The sequence below is a fragment of the Myotis nattereri genome (assembly GCF_964212035.1).
Source record: "Myotis nattereri genome assembly, chromosome: 11".
Lineage (NCBI taxonomy): Eukaryota > Metazoa > Chordata > Mammalia > Chiroptera > Vespertilionidae > Myotis > Myotis nattereri.
Genome location: NC_138086.1, coordinates 38,461,906 through 38,481,045, shown reverse-complemented (window position 1 = coordinate 38,481,045; position 19,140 = coordinate 38,461,906). Strand labels below are relative to the sequence as shown.

The 19,140-nt window shown below is 36.7% G+C and overlaps 1 protein-coding gene across 2 annotated transcripts in view; it reads left to right on the top strand.

Moving 5' to 3' along the window:
- PCLO (piccolo presynaptic cytomatrix protein) overlaps window positions 1-19,140 on the top strand; it is a 280,628-nt gene that overhangs the window by 184,493 nt on the left and 76,995 nt on the right. For both annotated transcript variants that reach the window (XM_081102328.1, XM_081102327.1), the window contains exon 10: window positions 6,928-7,053. In XM_081102328.1, the coding sequence (XP_080958454.1) occupies window positions 6,928-7,053 (126 nt within the window). The remainder of the gene's footprint in view (window positions 1-6,927; window positions 7,054-19,140) is intronic.

Below are 19,140 nucleotides of genomic sequence, written 5' to 3'. Positions count from 1 at the left end.
TATGGTAATTCTATTTTTAATTTTTTTGAGGGAATTCCATAATATTTTCCATAATAATATACACATTTACATTTCCATCAATAGTGTACAAGGGTTCCCTTTTCTCCTCATTCTCACGTATATTTATTGCTTGTCTTTTGTAATAGCCATTCTAACAGTTATGCAGTGACATCTTAAAGTGGTTTGATTTGCATTCCCTTGGTGATTAGTGATATTGAGCCTTTTTGTGTACCTGATGGCCTTCTATATATCTTCTTCAGAAAAATGTCTATTAGATTCTCTGCTACTTAGTTGTATGAGTTTTTTTAAAATATATTTTAGAAATGAGCTCCTTTTTACTTATTTTATTTGCAAATATTTTATCCCATTCAATTGGTTGTCTTTTCATTTTGTGGATGGTTTCCTTTGCTGTACAGAAGTTTTTTATTTTGATATAGTTCCACTTGTTTGTTTTTGCTTTTGTTGCCTTTGCTGTCAAATCCAAAATATCATTGCTGAGATGGATATCAATGAGCTTATTATTTATGTTTTCTTCTTAGAATTTATGGTTTCAGGTCTTACATTCAATTTTTTAAATCCGTTTTGAGTTCATTTTTGTGTGTGTTATAAGATAAAGGTTCAGTTTCTTTCTTTTGCATGTGACTTCCCAGGTTTCCCAATTCCATTTATTGAAGAAACTGTCCTTTCCCCATAGAATATTCTCATAACATACATGCATGGTTTATTTCTTGGCTCTCTATTCTGTTCCGTTAATCTGTGTCCATTTGTATGCCAGTTTCCATAGTTTTTATTCTTACAGTTTTGTAATATTGCTTGAAATCAGGGAGCATGATGCCACTAAGGAATATATTTTATTTTTAATTGCCTTTTATAGAAGTATCATGCAAACCCCTCAAATTTGGTTTTTATGCTTGTAATTTTGTCATTGCCTTATATAAGCTAAAATAAAGGGGAAAAGTCCTTATGTTATTGCATGACTAAAATTTGCATAAAGGGTGGCAGTCTTGGGAAATTTTCTTGGTGGGAATTATTTCTGAAGTGTTTTAAGAAGAGTAAGGTCTGTGCACTTTTAGTAAAATTTCTTTACCAGTATATGCATCATCTGCCATTTAAAAGATGTTTAAAAATCTAGAATACTAGTATCATTTGATATATCTTTGTGACTTGTCTTTTTATTTCCCATGCCAATGGCCATTTCAACCCTATGGCAAGCCAACTTGGACGGTGGCTTTTAACACCATCTAACATTTTCATCTTAACATTGTTCACATTACATTAGAAAAGATAAGTATGAACTTTCACTCATGAAAATGAGATAAAATATTCTCAAATCTTTCATATACATAAAGGATACATATTTAAACTAGGAAAAATGATACTACAGAGTAATTGGATGGATTAGAAAAAGCTCATGGGAATCGCCAAGTTTGTAATTTGATGCTCAGGCTTAGAGTTCGATTCAAATTGGCATGAATCTGATATTGCCATTTTGATGTTGCTGGAAACAGTCAAGTGTGGATTGTCTTTAAGGCAATTGATGTGCTTAATTGTGATTGTAGGAATCTTTTTCTTACAATGAGCAAAAATTAGTAAAGATAAAGGACAAATAGTGAAATATTATTTAGTTCTGAATGTTCAAGTATTAATGAATTAAGGTAGAATTTGGCAAGATACAAAGATGTTACAGTGATTTTTTAATATATTTAGTTTATTTTCCTAAACATTTACACGGATAATTTATAACATAGAAACATAGGTGAAAGAGTATAAAAATAAACATTCACAGCCTTACTCAGGAGTATAATTAACATGTAAACTATAAAAATAGATTTAATTGGACTATCTTTCAGAAACTTTTGCATTAGTCTTAGTACTTTATTAGCATTAATATTTATAATCCTAATCTTTTCTAATTAATATTTCTTCTTTAGGCCAATTAATGACATGACTATATTTTACAATATATCTTCATTTTGTGATAACTTTTTTATGAATGATAAACTACTATTAATTTAAAGACTACTTATCACTGATAAAAAATATTGCTTTCCTTGATGCTTAGATGTGGAATATGATAGTGTTGAAATGAAAAGTATTTTAATTTTGTTCAACCTTAATGCTTTTAATTAAAACATCATAATATTTTCATGTATTATTTTAGTGATGAAAATAAAAACTATTTGTAATATTTTAAAATTTTACAGCTTTTATTATAATATGTTAATAAATAAATATTAATGTAGATTTAAACTGCAACTTTAAATGCAAATTTAAAGATTGTTGTATGTTCATGTTTATTTTATGCACAGTTTATTTTACTTTACTTTTTATTTCAGTTCTATTGAGGTATAATGTACTTATAATATTGTAAGGTAATTAAAATGTACATCATGGTTATTTGATTTATGTATACATTGTGAAAAAGTACCCTCTATCTAGTTAATTATCACATTCACTAACTCATATTTTATCTTCTTGTGTGTTAGAATATTAGTTTTGGTCTCTAAGCAAATTTCAAGTATACAATACAGAGATATATGTACCCCTATCCTATGTTCATTGCAGCATTTTTATGGTTGCTAAGACATGGAAAAAAAAAAAAAATATATATATATATATATATATATTAGAGGCCCGGTGCACAAAAATTTGTCCCTCAGCTCGGCCTGTGCCCTCTCGCAGTCTGGGACCCTTCGGGGGATGACCACCAGCTGGCTTAGGCCTGCTCACCAGGGGGATTGGGCCTAAGCTGGCAATCAGACATCTCTCTGGCAGCCCGGGAGCGCTGCGGGATGTCCTCTTGCCAGTGGGGAGCAGGCCTAAGCTGCAGTCGGACGTTCTTAGCGCTGCTGAGGAGGCGGGAGAGGCTCCCACCACCACCGCTGTAATGGCAGCCATCAGCCTGGCTTGTGGCTGAGCAGAGCTCCCCCTGTGGGAGTGCACTGACCACCAGGGGGCAGCTCCTGCCTGCATTGAGCGTCTGCCCCCTGGTGGTCAGTGTGTGTCATAGTGACCAGTCATTCCCAGTCTTTCTGCTGTTAGGGTCAGTTTGCATATTACCCTTTTATTATATAGGATAGAGGCCTGGTGCATGGGAGGGGGCCGGCTATTTTGCTCTGAAGGGTGTTCCATATCATGGTGGGGGTCCCACTGGGGTGCCTGGCCAGCCTGGATGAGGGGCTGATGGCTGTTTGCAGGCTGGTAACACCCCCTTCAGGGTGGGTGTCCCCACTGGGGTGCCTGGCCAGCCTAGGTGAGGGGCTGATGGCTGTTTGCAGCTGGGCACACCCCCTTCATGGTGGGGGTCCCCACTGGGGTGCCTGGCTAGCCTAAGAGAGGGGCTGATGGCTGTTTGCAGGCTGGTCAAGCTCCCCCCACCCCTGTGGGGACCCTTACCCCATGGAGGTTTGGCCAGCCTGGGTGAGGGGCTGATGGCTGTTTTCAGGCTGGCCACACCCCCTTTAGAGTGGGGGGTCCCCACTGGGGTGCCTGGCCAGTCTGGGTGGGGGCTGAGGGCCATTTTCAGGCTGGCCAAGCCCTCCCAGCGGCCGAAGCTCCCAGCCTCTCCTTTTTTTCTTTTTTCTTTTTATTCTGGGATTTATTTACCTTCTATAATTGAAACTTTGTAGCCTTGAGAGGAGCTCAGAGCCAGCCAGGGCAGGTGGGTGGGAAGCTTGGCTTCCTCCATCGCCAGGGCCAACCCAGCCTCCTACTTGCTCCAGCCTCGTGACCGCGGCCAGCTGAGAGCAGGTATCGGGGGTTTATTTACCTTCTATAATTGAAACTTCTTTGCTTTGAGTGGAGCTCAGAGCCAGGCCGCGGCAGTCGGGAAGCTTGGCTTCCTCCGTCATTGGGGCAACCAAGCCTCCTGCTTGCTCCAGCTCCATGGCTGCAGGCACCATCTTGGTTTGGTTAATTTGCATATAGTTGCTCTGATTGGCTGGTGGGCATGGCTTAAGTCATAGCAAAGGTATGGTCAGTTTGCATGTTTGTCTTTATTAGTGTGTGTGTGTGTATACACACACACACACACACACACACACACTCTAGAGGCCTGGTGCATGAAATTCGACCATGGGTAGGGTCCCTAGGCCTGGCCAGCAATCAGGGCCGATCATGGCCTTCCAGCTGCCAGCGAGGGCCTCCCTTCATTCCATGCTGCCCCCTCGTGGTCAGCGCATGTCATAGCAAGCAATCAAACTCCTGGTATTCGGTTGAACTCCCAAGGGGACACTTTGCATATTAGCCTTTTATATATATACTAGGGGCCCGGTGCATGAAATTCGTGCACTGGGTGTGAAGGCGGGGGGGAGAGTGTCCCTCAGCCCAGCCTGCCCCCTCTCACATACTGGGAGCCCTCAGGTATTGACCCCCATCACCCTCCGATCGCCTGATCGGCCCCTTGCCCAGGCCTGACGCCTCCGCCAGAGGTGTCAGGCTTGGACAGGGGACCCCCATCTCCCCCCGATCACTGGCTCTGGCCCCCGCCCAGGCCTGAGGCCTCTGGCCCAGGAATCATGCCTGGGCAGGGGACCCCCATCTCCCTCTGATCGCTTACTCCACCCCCCGCCCAAGCCTGACGCCTCTGACCCAGGCTTCAGGCCTGGGCAAGGGGACCATCATATCCCCCCAATCCCCGGCTCTGCCCCCCACCCAGGCCTGATGCCTCAGCCAGAGTAGTTGACCCTCATCACCCTCCGATCACCAATCACCGGATCGGCCCCTTGCCCAGGCCTGAGGCCTCTGGCAGAGGTGTCAGTCCTGGGCAGGGGACCCCCAGCTCCCCGCGGTTGCAGGCTCCGCCCCTGCCAAGGCCTAACGCCTCTGGCCTAGGCATCCGGCCCAGGCAGTGGGGACCTGCAGTGGCAGCGGGGGGCGCCGCGGTCGTGGGCTTCGCTTTAGGCCCAGGCAAGGGACCCCTAGCTCCTGGGACTGCCAGCTTCGACCGTGCCCAGCTCCCATCGCTGGCTCCACCCCTACTTCCTGCTATAACTGGCCAGGGCGGCAAAGGCACCTGATTCTCCGATCATGGCTGGGGGGCAGGGCAAAGGCGGCCCCCCAGCTCTTAGCTCCCCCCTGGGTTTCAGATCACTGTCAGTGGCAGGGGGCTTCTTCCTGCTTTCTCTTTCGCCTCCCTCCATTGTGCCTACATATGCAAATTAGCCGCCATCTTGTTGGCAGTTAACTGCCAATCTTAGTTGGCAGTTAATTTGCATATAGCCCTGATTAGCCAATGAAAAAGGTATCGCCGTATGCCAATTACCATTTTTCTCTTTTATTAGTGTAGATAGATAATGGAATACTACTCAGCCATAATAAAAGATGAAACACTGCCATTTATGACAACATAAATGGTTTTTGAAAATACTGTACTAAGCGAAATAAGTCAAACAGAAGAAGTAAACAACCATAGGATTTCAGTCATATGTGGGATATATAACTGAAAGCAACAAATAAACTAACAAGAAAAGCAAACAAACAAAAACTCATAGACACAGATAACAGTATGGTGGTTACCAGAGGGAAGGGGGTTGGGGAGTAGTAAAGGTGATCAAATATACAATGATGGAAGATTTGGCTTTGAGTGATGGGCACATAATGCAATATACAGATGATGTATTATAGAATTGTATACTTGAAACCTATGTAATTTTATTAACCAAAGTTACTCTAATAAATTTAATTAAGAAAAGATTATCTCTTTATCTGTAACCTTTGGCATTTTAATTATGATGTGTCTTAATGTAGAGCTTTGGGATTTATGTTTATTTCTTTCTCCAGGTTAGAGAAGTTTCAGTCATTATTTCTTCAAGTAGATTTGCAATTCCTTACCGTCTTTTTTCTCCTTCTGTTACTCCTATGATGCCAATTTTGTTGTAGTTTAAATTGTCCCAGAGGTCTCTTAAACTATCCTAATTTAATTTTGTTTTCTTTTTGCTGTTCTGATTGGTGTTTTCTACTGCCTTGTCTCCCAAATCACTGATTTGATCTTCTGTTTCATCTAACTTACTATTGATTACTTCTAATGTGATATTGATCTTAATAATTGTATTCTTTATTTCTGACTGGCTCCTTTTTATGTTTTTTTACCACCATTTTTATGTTTTATGTTACATTGTTAAACTTTTTACTGAGTTATTCTACTCTTTCCCTAAATTCATTGAGCATCATTAGAACCAGTGTTTTGGACTCTGCTTCTGGTAGTTTGCTGGTCTTCATTTTGCTTAGTGTTTTTTTTTCTGGAGTGTTGTTCTTTTCTTCATGTTAGACAAGTTTCTTTGTCTCCTCATTTTGTCTGACTCCCTGTGTATGTTTCTATGTATGTGTTTGTTTCTAGGTAGATCTGCTATGTCTCCCAGTCTCGGTAGAGTTGCCTTATGTAGTAGGTATCCTGTGGAGGCCAGTGGTGCAATGTCCCTAGTCACCAGAGCCAAGTAAATAATAACGCATATGTTATGATCATGTTTGCACTTTGTCAACTATAATCATCTGTACATTTGGATTATGTCATCTCAATTTATGATAGTCTTTACTATCTTTTTGTAAGCAAAATGCTCCTTAGTTTTATAAGTAAATTGTATGCTCTGGAGTTTCTTACACTGGGAACATATTCATATAAATTTTTAACAAAATAGCTGGTTAATAGGGACAAAGTCTTAGTATGTTACTGAAGATAGCTGAACTTAAAAAGTATTTGTTAATATCAGATTAATTATTACAGCTCCTACTAAGATCTCATAAAGTTCTATTTTATATAAACTACTATGGAAATCAGAAAAATGTTCTTTTGTTATTGGTATTCAGTTCCAGTATCCATGTTCTAGTTAACTTCTGGGCAGCAAAGCCCACTTCGCACCTTATAATTTGTGATAATTGTTGTCCCTTCTTAAATTATTAATAATAATTTTTTTTGCTTCTTCAATACAGGTAATGGACTAGGAATTAAGATTGTGGGGGGTAAAGAAATCCCTGGACACAGCGGAGAAATTGGAGCCTATATTGCCAAGATTCTTCCTGGGGGAAGTGCAGAACAGACAGGGAGACTTATGGAAGGTAAGAATAAGGATGTCAAATAAAACATATGAACTCATTAAAAATGAAGCAATTTAATATGTAAACTTTCTATTTTTTTACTGTCTAGGAAAGCCTTTTCTTACGGTTAATTGTAAAATTCTTATGTTGTAATATAGAAGATATGTCCATAACTGTATTCATTTTATGTTCAATTGCATTGTCCTTTTGGCAAGTGGTTTGCTATGGGAATATGTTGCTTAAGAAACAGTAATTAGTCAAGATTTTTTTACTGACTGGCACAAAAGTATAAATAAAAGGTTTTGTGGTTGTAGAGATTAATGTTTCATAAATTACAGGGCCATAAAAACATAAGATGATTCAGTACACGTTAAAGTCATGTCAGCAAATTGTGGATGACCCAAATGCAAAATCCATCTTTTGCCTGTTTCTGTAAACATTGTTTTATTGGAGCTCAGCCAAAATCATAAATTTACTTATTGATCACAGGTGTTTTCCCACTACAATAGCAGATCTGTATTCACAACAGAGATAGTAGGTCTACAAAGCCTAAATCATATATTCTTTGATCCTTTATGTAAAAAATTTGCCAACTCCTGTGCTAGGTACTATCTGCTTTAGGTAACATTCACCTTGTTATGTCATAATCATTTTAAAATAATGAACTTTACAGATGTACCTAATGTCCCATAAAATTTATATTTAATCAGATTCTTTCACTAAAATATTACAGCTTGATTTTCAAAATGCATAATGATAATTTCCACTTGTTAATTAGATAATGCAGTCATTTGCATTTTCCAAACCATAGCACAGATAATAGTTTGGAAGTTTTCAGTGATATTGTTTATAATGAACATTTTTTATCATAATGTAGCCTCAACCTATTCTTTTATTTTTGCTCTAAATTAAATACTTATTTGAGAAAGTGTTTTTTGTCATTTTAGAGTTTAATAAAATGTTGCCTGTTACTGTTTAAATTTTTAATTATGTTAAAATTAGTTACTGTAATGTCTTTAGTGGAATGTATTGGAACCCACCAAAATGTTTCTGGATATTTTGATAGACTATTAGAATAAACACAAACTTGAGGAAATATTTATTCACCACGGTGTTCTCCTGGAAAGAGTCTGCACATCTCTTCCCAACTTCACATTCAGTGTCATGACATTGATAGCTTGAATTGGCCCTAGTGAGAGTATCTATAGCACGGGAATAGGCAGATGCTATACATCAGACCATTTTGTTTGTTTGCTTTTTTGTTGGGTGGTTGGTTAGTTGGTTGTTAGAATGCCAGTATAGCAGGATATCACCAAATATGTAGCTATTCTAATAGTATTCATAAAACGAAGAAAGTTAGAAGTGTTAGCAAGATAGTTAAATGGACTAGACTAGTGGTTGGCAAACCGTGGCTCGCAAGCCACATGTGGCTCTTTGGCCCCTGGAGTGTGGCTTTTCCACAAAATACCACGTGCGGGCGCGCAGGTACAGTGTGATTGAAACTTCGTGGCCCATGCGCAGAAGTCGGTATTTTGTGGAAGAGCCACACTCAAGGGGCCAAAGAGCCGCATGTGGCTTGCGAGCCGCAGTTTGTTGACCACTGGGTATGAATCAAGATAAAATAATTATGAGCAAATCACTTGGTCTGTATGAATTGTCTCTGACTGTCATCCTGTCATACCCAATGCCACTCTTTTGGTGTTGCTAGTTAAGATACAGGAACTGAGACTCATGTTTAAGAATGGTAGTGTTATGATTGCTCTCATATAGCATACTCCAGAAGAAATAAATATGCTATTTTATTTTAAAATGGAATATACAGCAATGATTGTGCATGATATAATTTGAAAGAGATATGAGAAAGATTTCAAGATAAAATTACCCTTCTTTGTACTTACATGCTGGAAATTGGCAAGTGCTACAAACTGAGATGATTTTAAACACAATTTCAACAAAGCCTACTGTGGTAAAGTAATGCTCCTTGTATGTGGTAGCTTATGTGGCCATTTAGATTCATAGATTTAAATTAAAATGAGATACAATACAAACTTATTCAAGAGAGAAAATTGAAGTGCACCTTTGATTTTACAAACACAAGGACTGCCACTGATTAGAGTCCAGTTCTTGCATAACCCACACGCATAATTTTTTATTGATAATTCCTAGCTTTGCTTCATTCTTAGAACGTAGGTAGTTTTTCTGTTCGGATTATGATATTATTTTTACTGTCAAAACTTAGAGTCTGACTTTGAAACATGAAATATATTTGAGGAGTAATTTTGACATATAATCAATCATTTACTTTCTTCCAACCTTGTGTTCTATGCCACCAGGCTGCTAGAGGCCGTCAGACCAAATGTCTATCCATAAGCATTCACTGTGTTTAGACCAGTACACTCTCTTGTTTTATATATGTATGTATGTGTGTGTGCATTATAAACTATTATGTGTGTAGTTATATATAGATATTTTTTATATATAGTTGTTAATATATATGTATATTATTTGTTTTGCCCATAATTATGTGTTTCATTTATACATGATATCTTTAGAGTCCTCAGCCTCAAAACCCTAATACATTATTACAAAATTTCAAAGCAGTAGATTGGTTGAGGCACAACTCTGCCTGATGTGAGGAATTTCTATAATAATACCAATTTTTTATCGATGGATTTTAAAAAATTTTTCAAATACTTTTCATGACTATTGATTTTTAAAATTTATTTATTGAAGGTAATAAAAATGGGTAACTTTCCATGAAGTTAATTCTTTTCTGAGAAAAAATTATATATATGAATAGATAGATAGATGTTTGTGTTTTTGTGACTTAACTTCTCCATCTATATAATGAATACCAGGTAGACATAGGGGTTGATTTGATTTCTTCTGAGTATATCTTTCTGCTTTTATGAATGCAAAAGTATATAGACTGAGCCTTTATGACTCAATATTTTCTTCCAGCTGATTTAATACATGACTGACAATTAGGTGACTATAGAATTCATAGACTCTACATTTTTCTCCTCAAAACTATGAAACTGTTGGTCAGAAACAGTTTGAGTCCATTGTTTTTTCTAAGTCGGGTCATTTCTCCTATAATAGGCTTTACAGACTTCTTATGTTCTGACATGTTAATACTCTTGCAGTACTAAATTGTGTAGACTCTGTTAATTTTTGGACAACAGGAGTATTTTTCAATTTCTTCTAGCTTTTTATCCTCTGGATTTAAAGCATACTGACCAATCATGTAGGTTTTCTGATGTTCATAAGCCAAGTGCTATTCTGAAAGTACTCTCCTTATGTAACTAACATTAAATGGATACGAAAAAAAAAAAATCCCAAGTATACTTTCTGAGTCACTCTGTTTATTTTTTGAAAAGAAATTTTTATTCAACCTCTTTTTGAAAAATCTTTCTGAACAAGACTGTCTGTCTTGTTAAATAATTTAGGAGAATTTTGTGTTTCCGAATGCTGAGAATTAGCAATAATTATTACTCTACTCAATAAATTAGGCTACATTCAAGAAATTAGTTTTAAAACATTCCTAAAAATAAAACCAATCTTTCAAATAAAAAAAAAACATTCCAAATATTACTTTGTATGCCATCCCCTGAAATAAAAAAAAAAAAGACAGTTGAAGAGTGTTCTATTAATCAAAATTTCCTGAACCAAACTTTTAGTATTATAACAATCTGCAATGATTTTCTGAAGGAACTCAGGCAGTCAGGTTCTGGAGGGATCTTCCAATATCTTAAATTTTATTTTCTAGGAACATTTAGTAAACATTATTAGTCAAATACTGAACAAAGGATGGTCTTTTCCTACCTATCATTTTTCCTTTTAATGTATAGAATCAGTTTTCTTCTATTGAGAAAATGAAGACAAAAGATCTGGAGAATTAAACTACAAATCTAATTAAGTTCTAAAGTGCCATTTCTTGCTTTTTGCTTTAAGATTAAAATTTTAACTATTTTAGACTAATAGTGTCCAGGCGGTGAAATGTTCAACATTGGGGATTTAAATGGTATCTGATCTCTTTTCATTTTGGGCCTTTGATATTGTCACTTTGAACTAATTTGAGCATCTAAAAGCACACTCAAACATATGGACTTTGAATGTGTGTTTACAGCTTGCCACTTCCATTTTAATTCCTTAGACAAAGCATTATAAACTTTTTTTGTATTATAGTATCAAAACAAATTCAGTATATTCAACACTTTAGATAATGGCCTCAAAAAATTAGATGCTTCCTCTGTAATAAGCTTCCTTTTTTCTAGACTCTTTCTCTGGTGAAACTTACTGAATATCATTACAATTTTAGGAAGTTTTGAATTTATGACATGCTTTAAAAATCCCATGTTCATTAATTCATATTACCCTGTGGGTACTCCCATTTTTCTCAGATCAAAGTTCCAACCATCTCCAAATTTGGGAAGTCCATAATACAGTTCTCATCTCATGACAAGCACAGCCTTTACTTTTTATCTGACAATGACCCGGCTCAGTCCTTCCTGGTACTCCTTACCACATTGTGCATATATCTGTTGTATCCCTTAACCCTGAATTCTTTTGTTCTGCATATTCAATTTCCTTTCATAGTGCCTAATAAAACAAGATTTCAAGCAATATACATAGAAAGGAGTGATAAAGAATTCCTTTTTGCTTACAAGAATTGGGTGCTTATTAAGATGTCATTCCTCATAGGGTCATATGAAGCAAATAAACTGATACGCATAGTCACACTGTAGTATTTGTAAAGAGGAATGCACACTTAAGACAGCATCGTTATTTGATAATAACTTTTGATTATTTTTCAAAGAAGATGTACAAAATGGAAGCTGTTTCCTCTGGATACAGGTTCTTAAAACTTTTAGATTAACTGCTCATTAATTTACATAATTTTTTTGTTTTGTTTTGGTTTTTTTTGCTTTGAATTTAAATTCAGATCTTGGGAATGGGGATAGGAAATTGGATTGTTACTGATAGAGAAAAACCCCTCCAAACTGGAAAATGCAGCACCACTGCCCTAACCGGTTTGGCTCAGTGGATAGAGTGTCGGGCTGCGGACTGAAGGGTCCCAGGTTCGATTCTGGTCAAGGGCATGTACCTTGGCTGCGAGCACATCCCCAGTAGGGGGTGTGCAGGAGGCAGCTGATCAATGTTTCTCGCTCATTGATGTTTCTAACTCTCTATCCCTCTCTCTTCCTCTCTGTAAAAAATCAATAAAATATATTAAAAAAAAGAAGAAAAAATGCAGCACCACTTCCCTGTGCAGTGCAAAGTGTAAGAAGGGGTTTTTTCTCTGGCAGTTCTCTAGCCCAGAATCTCCCCAGTCATTGTGTTTGCTGGGTGGTTAAGAGAGAGTGACGGGTACAAAACAGGAATTTTAAATTAGAAATTAAAATCTCAGTGTCCCTATGGACACAGACAGTGGGATAGTGAGGGCCTGGGGCTGGAGGTGGGGGTGGGCTGGAGGGGGTCGATGAGGGGGAAAAGGGGACATATGTAATACTTTCAACAATAAAGATAAATAAATAATAAATACATAAATACATAAATAGAATCTCAATTTTAACTCAAGGTAGTGTTATCGGAGAATTGTGTGGATTGCCTTTCTCTGTTGCTAGTGGGAGTGGGGTTTTGGGGGCACCATTGGAATAAGAATTTCCGGAGACCCCACAGCATATGAGATGTGGTAGAAAGCTTTATTTGTGTGGAATTACATCCATCTGTTTCTGGTTCATTTGCACTTAAATGGTGAGTGTATTTTGCTCTCAGTCGTATAGTTTTTACTGAAACAACTCAGAGGTTGATAACTTCATTACATGGTAACCAAAAAAGTTAGCATTTGATGTGTACTAATTCATTAAAAGTGGATGTGATTTTCTTTAGTCTGAGCCCCCTCTCAGTCAGGAAAAGTGCCTTATAAGATTCACACAGCTTAATCACACTCTTCATCTCCTTTAGTGAGGCTGAGGGAGCTTCTTGGAATTTGTGGTTTGATGTATGAAATTTAACACTTAACTGCTGACTTGGACTTTACATTATATATGGCAGGTGTACAAAAAAAAATTGGAGAGAATAATATGGCAAACATCTATGTACCCAGCTTACTATATTGTATTAATACTTTGCTGTATTTTTCATATTTTTAGAAAAGATAAGGACCTATAAATCAAATCTGAAGTCTCCTGTAATCACCTCACCTCTCCCAAACCTCTCTTTATGCTCCAGAATAAACCACTAGACTTAACTCATTTACTTTTCTTTACAATTTTATGTATGTATTAATAAACTACGTAAGCATTCATTTTGTTTGTTCATAAAATTTTGTTTATTCATTTTGTTTATTTATGAAATTTTATACAAATATCTTGCCACTTTTTAGTTACATAACATTTATGAGATTTATTCAAGTGGTATATGTAGCTCTAGTTCATTTATTTTAGCTAAGGGGCAGAATTCTATTATTGCATTTCTCAGCTATAGTTTAATTTAAACATTCTCTGGTTACTTTGGTTATATATGAGGATTTTTTTCTTTATGCTACTCAAACAACGCTATAATTAATTTTTAAAGTAGTCTCTTTATGCACATATTCAGGAGTTTCTTGTATAATACAAGTTACATTTCTGAGTTATAATGACTATCTTATTAGGTGATGTAGAAAATGGTGTGTGGTTTCTTCAACAATAGTTGGTGTTTCCAAATTGCTCCCCAAAGTGGTATATTATGTATTTTTACATCCATCAGTAGTAAATTAGTGTTCTTGTTTCTCTACGTCTCTGTTCCTCTTTCTCTACATTTGCTTTTTTTAAGATATTGTGCCATGGTATGCTGTTGTCGTTTCACTCCCCTTCCCTTCAGAAATGTTGAGTATGATACTATTTTATTACTCTTGTTACCTCTTGTGTTTTCTCAGCTGTGATTTGCTGTTTCTTTTGCCTATTTTTTATAAATGGATTTTTACAAATGATTGTTTATGTATTTTAAATTGAGTTTGGGGAATCTTTATATAGTGAACATAATCCTTTGTCAAGTACGTAGGCTGTAAATACCTTCTTCCAGTATATGGCTTTTATATTTAGTTTCTGGTTTTGTTTTGTTTTACAGAAGTTGAAAGTTTATGTAGTCAAATTTTTCATTTTGTTTTCATGAAGGTTTATAAATATTCTATATCATTTAAGAAGTTCTTCTTGCCCTGAAGTCTTTAAATACTCATGAGTTCTTTGTTCTAGCCTGCTGGTCTGTTTGTCTATCCTTATATAATGTCACACTGTTTTAATTCTATCTTTGTATTATGTTTTGACAGATAGTAGGTGACTTTACCATAATACTGTTTTTAAAAATTCTCTTGAGACAATTATTGACCTTTGATCTTACATGTACATTCCAGAATCAGCTTGTCAATTTTCATGAAAATCTCTGTTGAAGTTTGATAATGATTATATTGAAGATATAGATTAATTTGGAAAATAAAGGTTTTATATTGAGTCGTGTCTATTTGAGTTTTCAGTGGATTCGTAATGCTGGACCTTTGTTCAGCCTAAAGATGGAATCATTACATTCTGAATCAATACAGTAAAGTTAGAACATTAAAAAACAAACACACAGCAGTTGTTAAATTTAATAATTTATTATCCTTTTACAACTTATAACATTATATCTCTAGAAAAGGCAAAGTAGAAAATATAAATAAAATGAAATTTTGTTTAGGAAATATAATGGGCCAAATCTAATCATTTATGTGTATTTCCTTGACTAACTTTTATTTCATCACTGGATTTTTTTGAATTTGTTCTCTAAATTGTGTTTTCCTGGTATTGTGTATCATGATATCATAATTGTGAAATATTATATGGGCATGATATTTTGTTTTTAATTTAGAAGGCACTGGGGGCCAGGTGGAGCCTCTTTCTTAAAGAGACACACCAGCTTCTGGCCTGGTCTGCTCTTTATTTACTTGACTACACATTTGCCCTTTAGCAATGCATACAGGCAGATCAATGCTAAGCAGGGTCAGGCCTGATAGTACTTGGATGGGAATTGATACTTTCAAAATTCAAAAATTTTATAACAATAAATCTATAAGATCTAAACATCTTTTAGCCAATGAACCAAAAATAATTATTTGTTTATATTGATAGGTTGTTCAACTGGAAGTTACTTTAATAAAGTCCTGTGAAGATAACATATTTATATTATTGGTAGTATTGGTAATTAAATCAAATTTGTTTGGAAAATTTTTGGAAAGCTGTTTGGTGCTAAGATAGGAATGTAGTGTTGGGATCTAAATGTAGTTTCAAGAACCTTCTTAAGGAATCAGTGGGAACATAGGAGAGCAAAGAGTTAAAACCAGTGATATCCAATGATTGCTTGTGGATTTAGCCAGACTTATATGGAAAGTTAGGTTCTCCCAGGCCATTAGGGATATAAAGAAATGAGTTCATCTTTGTTTGTCCATATGTTGTTCTGTGAGGAAATGTGCCTGTGTTAGAAATTTTAACTCATGGATATGTTTAAATCTGTTGTTTCAGTGTAGGTGATATTGGTACAGCTAGCTAGCTCTTATTAAAGATGAACTTGACATGGTTTCGGGCAAGAAATCATGGTTGGATTTATGGTTGAGAATCCGTGTTGGAGTGAAGGTGAGGTTAGCTGTCTTTAAAGTGATCGTTTTGATTTTAGAAGTTGGCCTCTGGAACTCCCTGTCATGAAGAAGTCTACAGTAGAAGAACTAATTCCAGTAGCATCGCTAGAAGACACACTCCTGTGTAACTTAAGGGAGAATGTTCCTAGGCAAGAAAGTCTCTATTTCTGCTTATGCTTTTTTGGCATATGTTACAGATGGCATGGCAGTGATCAAGGTTGGCGATCAAGAAACACACCACACAGATGAGTGAGCTTCCTTGCTCTTGTTCCAGGGGGATAACCAGGTACGGATTGGTAATTAGCATGAGATTTCTCACAATTCCCGCAAGTTGGTGTGTTAGGTACACGTGACACAAGATCATACTTTATGTTAATACAAAGGTTTTCTAATAAATATCTAGGTAACTATCTTCTGGGGAGAAAATATAAAATTTGGGTACCTGGACTGGTAGATTGTAATATATTATTTTTGGGATGCAGTAATCATACTTACTTTGTCAGGATATTAATGATTAGCTATATTGCCAAGACAAAGATTTATTTTGAAATTTATCAGAAGAAAAGTATGTTTGAGTTATATTTCTGATAAGAACATAAAGAAAACTAAATAATTGACCTGATTTACACATTTTTAGTATGTGTAATACTCCAAACTTTCATTTTATTGTTTTTTTCAACAAGGGTGACATACCTTGAAATATTTATGTATGTTCTGGTGATATTGCTTTTGTACTTAAATTTCTGGATTTTTCTAATCATTGAGCCATAGAGCAAGCTGCATTTTGTTTGTGGGTGAACTTGGAATGGTTATTTTTGAAGCAAGGATGCTGAACACTCTAATATCCATACTAAATCTCTAACTGCCAATGCTATGGCATCTCTGATATATAGAGAAAAATGTTTTTAAAGTCTGGTATTTCAATATCAAGATTTAAATTCAGCTCTGGCACTTAATGTCTGGATAACTTGTTTAACTTTTGGTATCTTGGTGTTCTCCTTAGGAAATTGGGATAATAGTAGTCATTGCAAAATTGTTATCAGAATTAGAAATAATGTTTCAGAAACATGTAATGTAGTGTTTACCGTGGTGTTGCATGTACTAGTAAGTGGTGAAAAGACTGTGCTTGCCTTCACTTTGGAGGTCTTTGATGGTGAGAAGAACATTTGCTATACTAAGCTTGAGTGCTGTGTCCCCCATATCTGTACATGCTTGGTAACTGACCATGGTCATGTCTGCATTCTGAACTACAGGCGCATAGGTTATTTATAATGGAAACAACACTAAGCTTGGAATCGGAAGACTCTGAATCAATGCCATTTTCATGACTTTAGGCAAGTTACTTATGGTTCTGAGACTGCTTTTGTGTCATCTGTACAATTAAGAGGTTTCAACCTACCTCACCTGTCCGCAGGGTTAACATGAGTGTGGAAGATGCTGATGTATTGTGTGTATTTTGTTAACTATACAGCACTAACTGAGCTATGGGAGCTATTTTGTTGAGGATAGATATTTTCATAGATGACTATTAATCTTATAAATTTTAGGCTTTCTGTAAGGGAGTCTTGAAATACCAGAGGTATTTGCTATAATGGCATATTAATTAAAATATCAGACCTAAATAAGTAATAAATAGATGAAAATGCCTGAAGTGATTAAGCCATTTATCATATAACTATATGACCTCCTCACTGTAAAACTATAGTTTTGGCTAATCTTTTAAAACTGTTCTAGGGTCTCAGACCCGAACTCAGTGCTGCGTAGGCTCTTGCAGCCTTTCCCTACATTTTCTCCAAAGGACCACCTCACGGATTCCTTAGTAAGTGTCGGAGGCCTCCACGGGGAGAAAGGTCCATTTCAGCCCTTGTAGGAGTCAGAGGCGGTGGGGCAGCAGGGTAAGGGTTGGGGCGCTCCATGGATCCTTCCCTTTCACTAAATAAATGAATAAATACATAAATATTTCTAAATTTTTTTTTCTTAACAATATATTAATCAGTAAATCTCATGCTCTGATTAAAACCTATGAACGTGCATACAGTTGAATATCTGTTCATGTAATTTCCATGGTCTATTAGTCACTGAAAATATATTAGTGAACAGAATCATGGTTTAGGTGTCAGATGTCTGGCTCCCAGTGTCTGGGCCAATCTTTCTCATCAGTTTGTTTTGTGTGTGAATTTTGAAAAATCACAGAAACTCATTGGGTCTTCAGTGTTAAATGTGAGTGATCCTCCACAAGACCCTTCCATAATGCATACTTAGGAGCCACCTCACTGATGAAGAGTTGTGGGGAAGAGATTAAGCCTTGAGAAGAAACATATAGTTAAGGTTTAGAAGGGGGAACTGAGAGAATGGTATGTGAGGCACTATAAGCTGGGTGTCTTACATGATGGAAATTCAATCACTAGAGTTAAGAATCTGAGGTTAATTATATGGGATTGAAAAAAAGAAGAGGAAAGATCAGAATGGATAAATTATGACACTAATAAAACTTAAGTCTCAAGTCTTCTGCATCAATTGTACTGGCCCCTTACAGGAAGCTTCTAAGCAATATGTGATGTTTGTGGTGCTAATCAGAATTTTAACATTTGTAATTTTTTGTGTTTTCTTTTGTCTTTTTAATGAATATTCATTTGTATCTAATATTACTAGTATATCCACAATCTTAGATGATTTATTATAATTGCATCAGCTTCAAGCCTTACAAAATTTGAATTCATTCCTATATTAGATGTCATTTCTTATTGGAAAAAGACATTGAGGTACTTACAACAGAACTACAAGAAACTGCTGATGTACAGTAACAATATACTGGAAAGGCAGATAGGAGTGATAGATTAATGTGGAGTAGAGGTAAGATTATTAGGAATACTGGAAATAATAAAGACTGCAAGTGGATCAAACATTTATTAAGTAGCCTGGTTGGCATGGCTCAGTGGTTAAACATCGACCTATGAACCAGGAGGTCATGGCTCAATTCCTGGTCAGGACATATGCCTAGGTTGAGGGCTCGATCCCCAGTGTGGGGCATGCAGGATCAATGATTCTCTCTCATCATTGATGTTTCTCTCTCTCCCTCTCCCTTCCACTCTATAATTGATAAAACATGTATTTTGAAAAGCCACATTTATTCAGCAACTATTCAGAAAAACATTTATTCTGTACAAGTATATCCTAGAAATGATATAGAATAATAGGATTCTGTCTTCTATTCAAGGTGCCTTCAGCCTGGAAATGCAGAGGTTAGATGTTCTTTAAGCCATTTATATATATAAAAGCCTAAGCAACCGTTATGACAGAATGACCGGAATGACCAGTCAACCAGTTGCTATGATGCGCACTGACCACCAGGGGGCAGATGCTCAAGGCAGGAGCTGCCCCCTAGTGGTCAGTGCACTCCCACAGGGGGGAGCGCTGCTCAGCCAGAAGCCGGGCTCACGGCTGGTGAGTGCTAATGT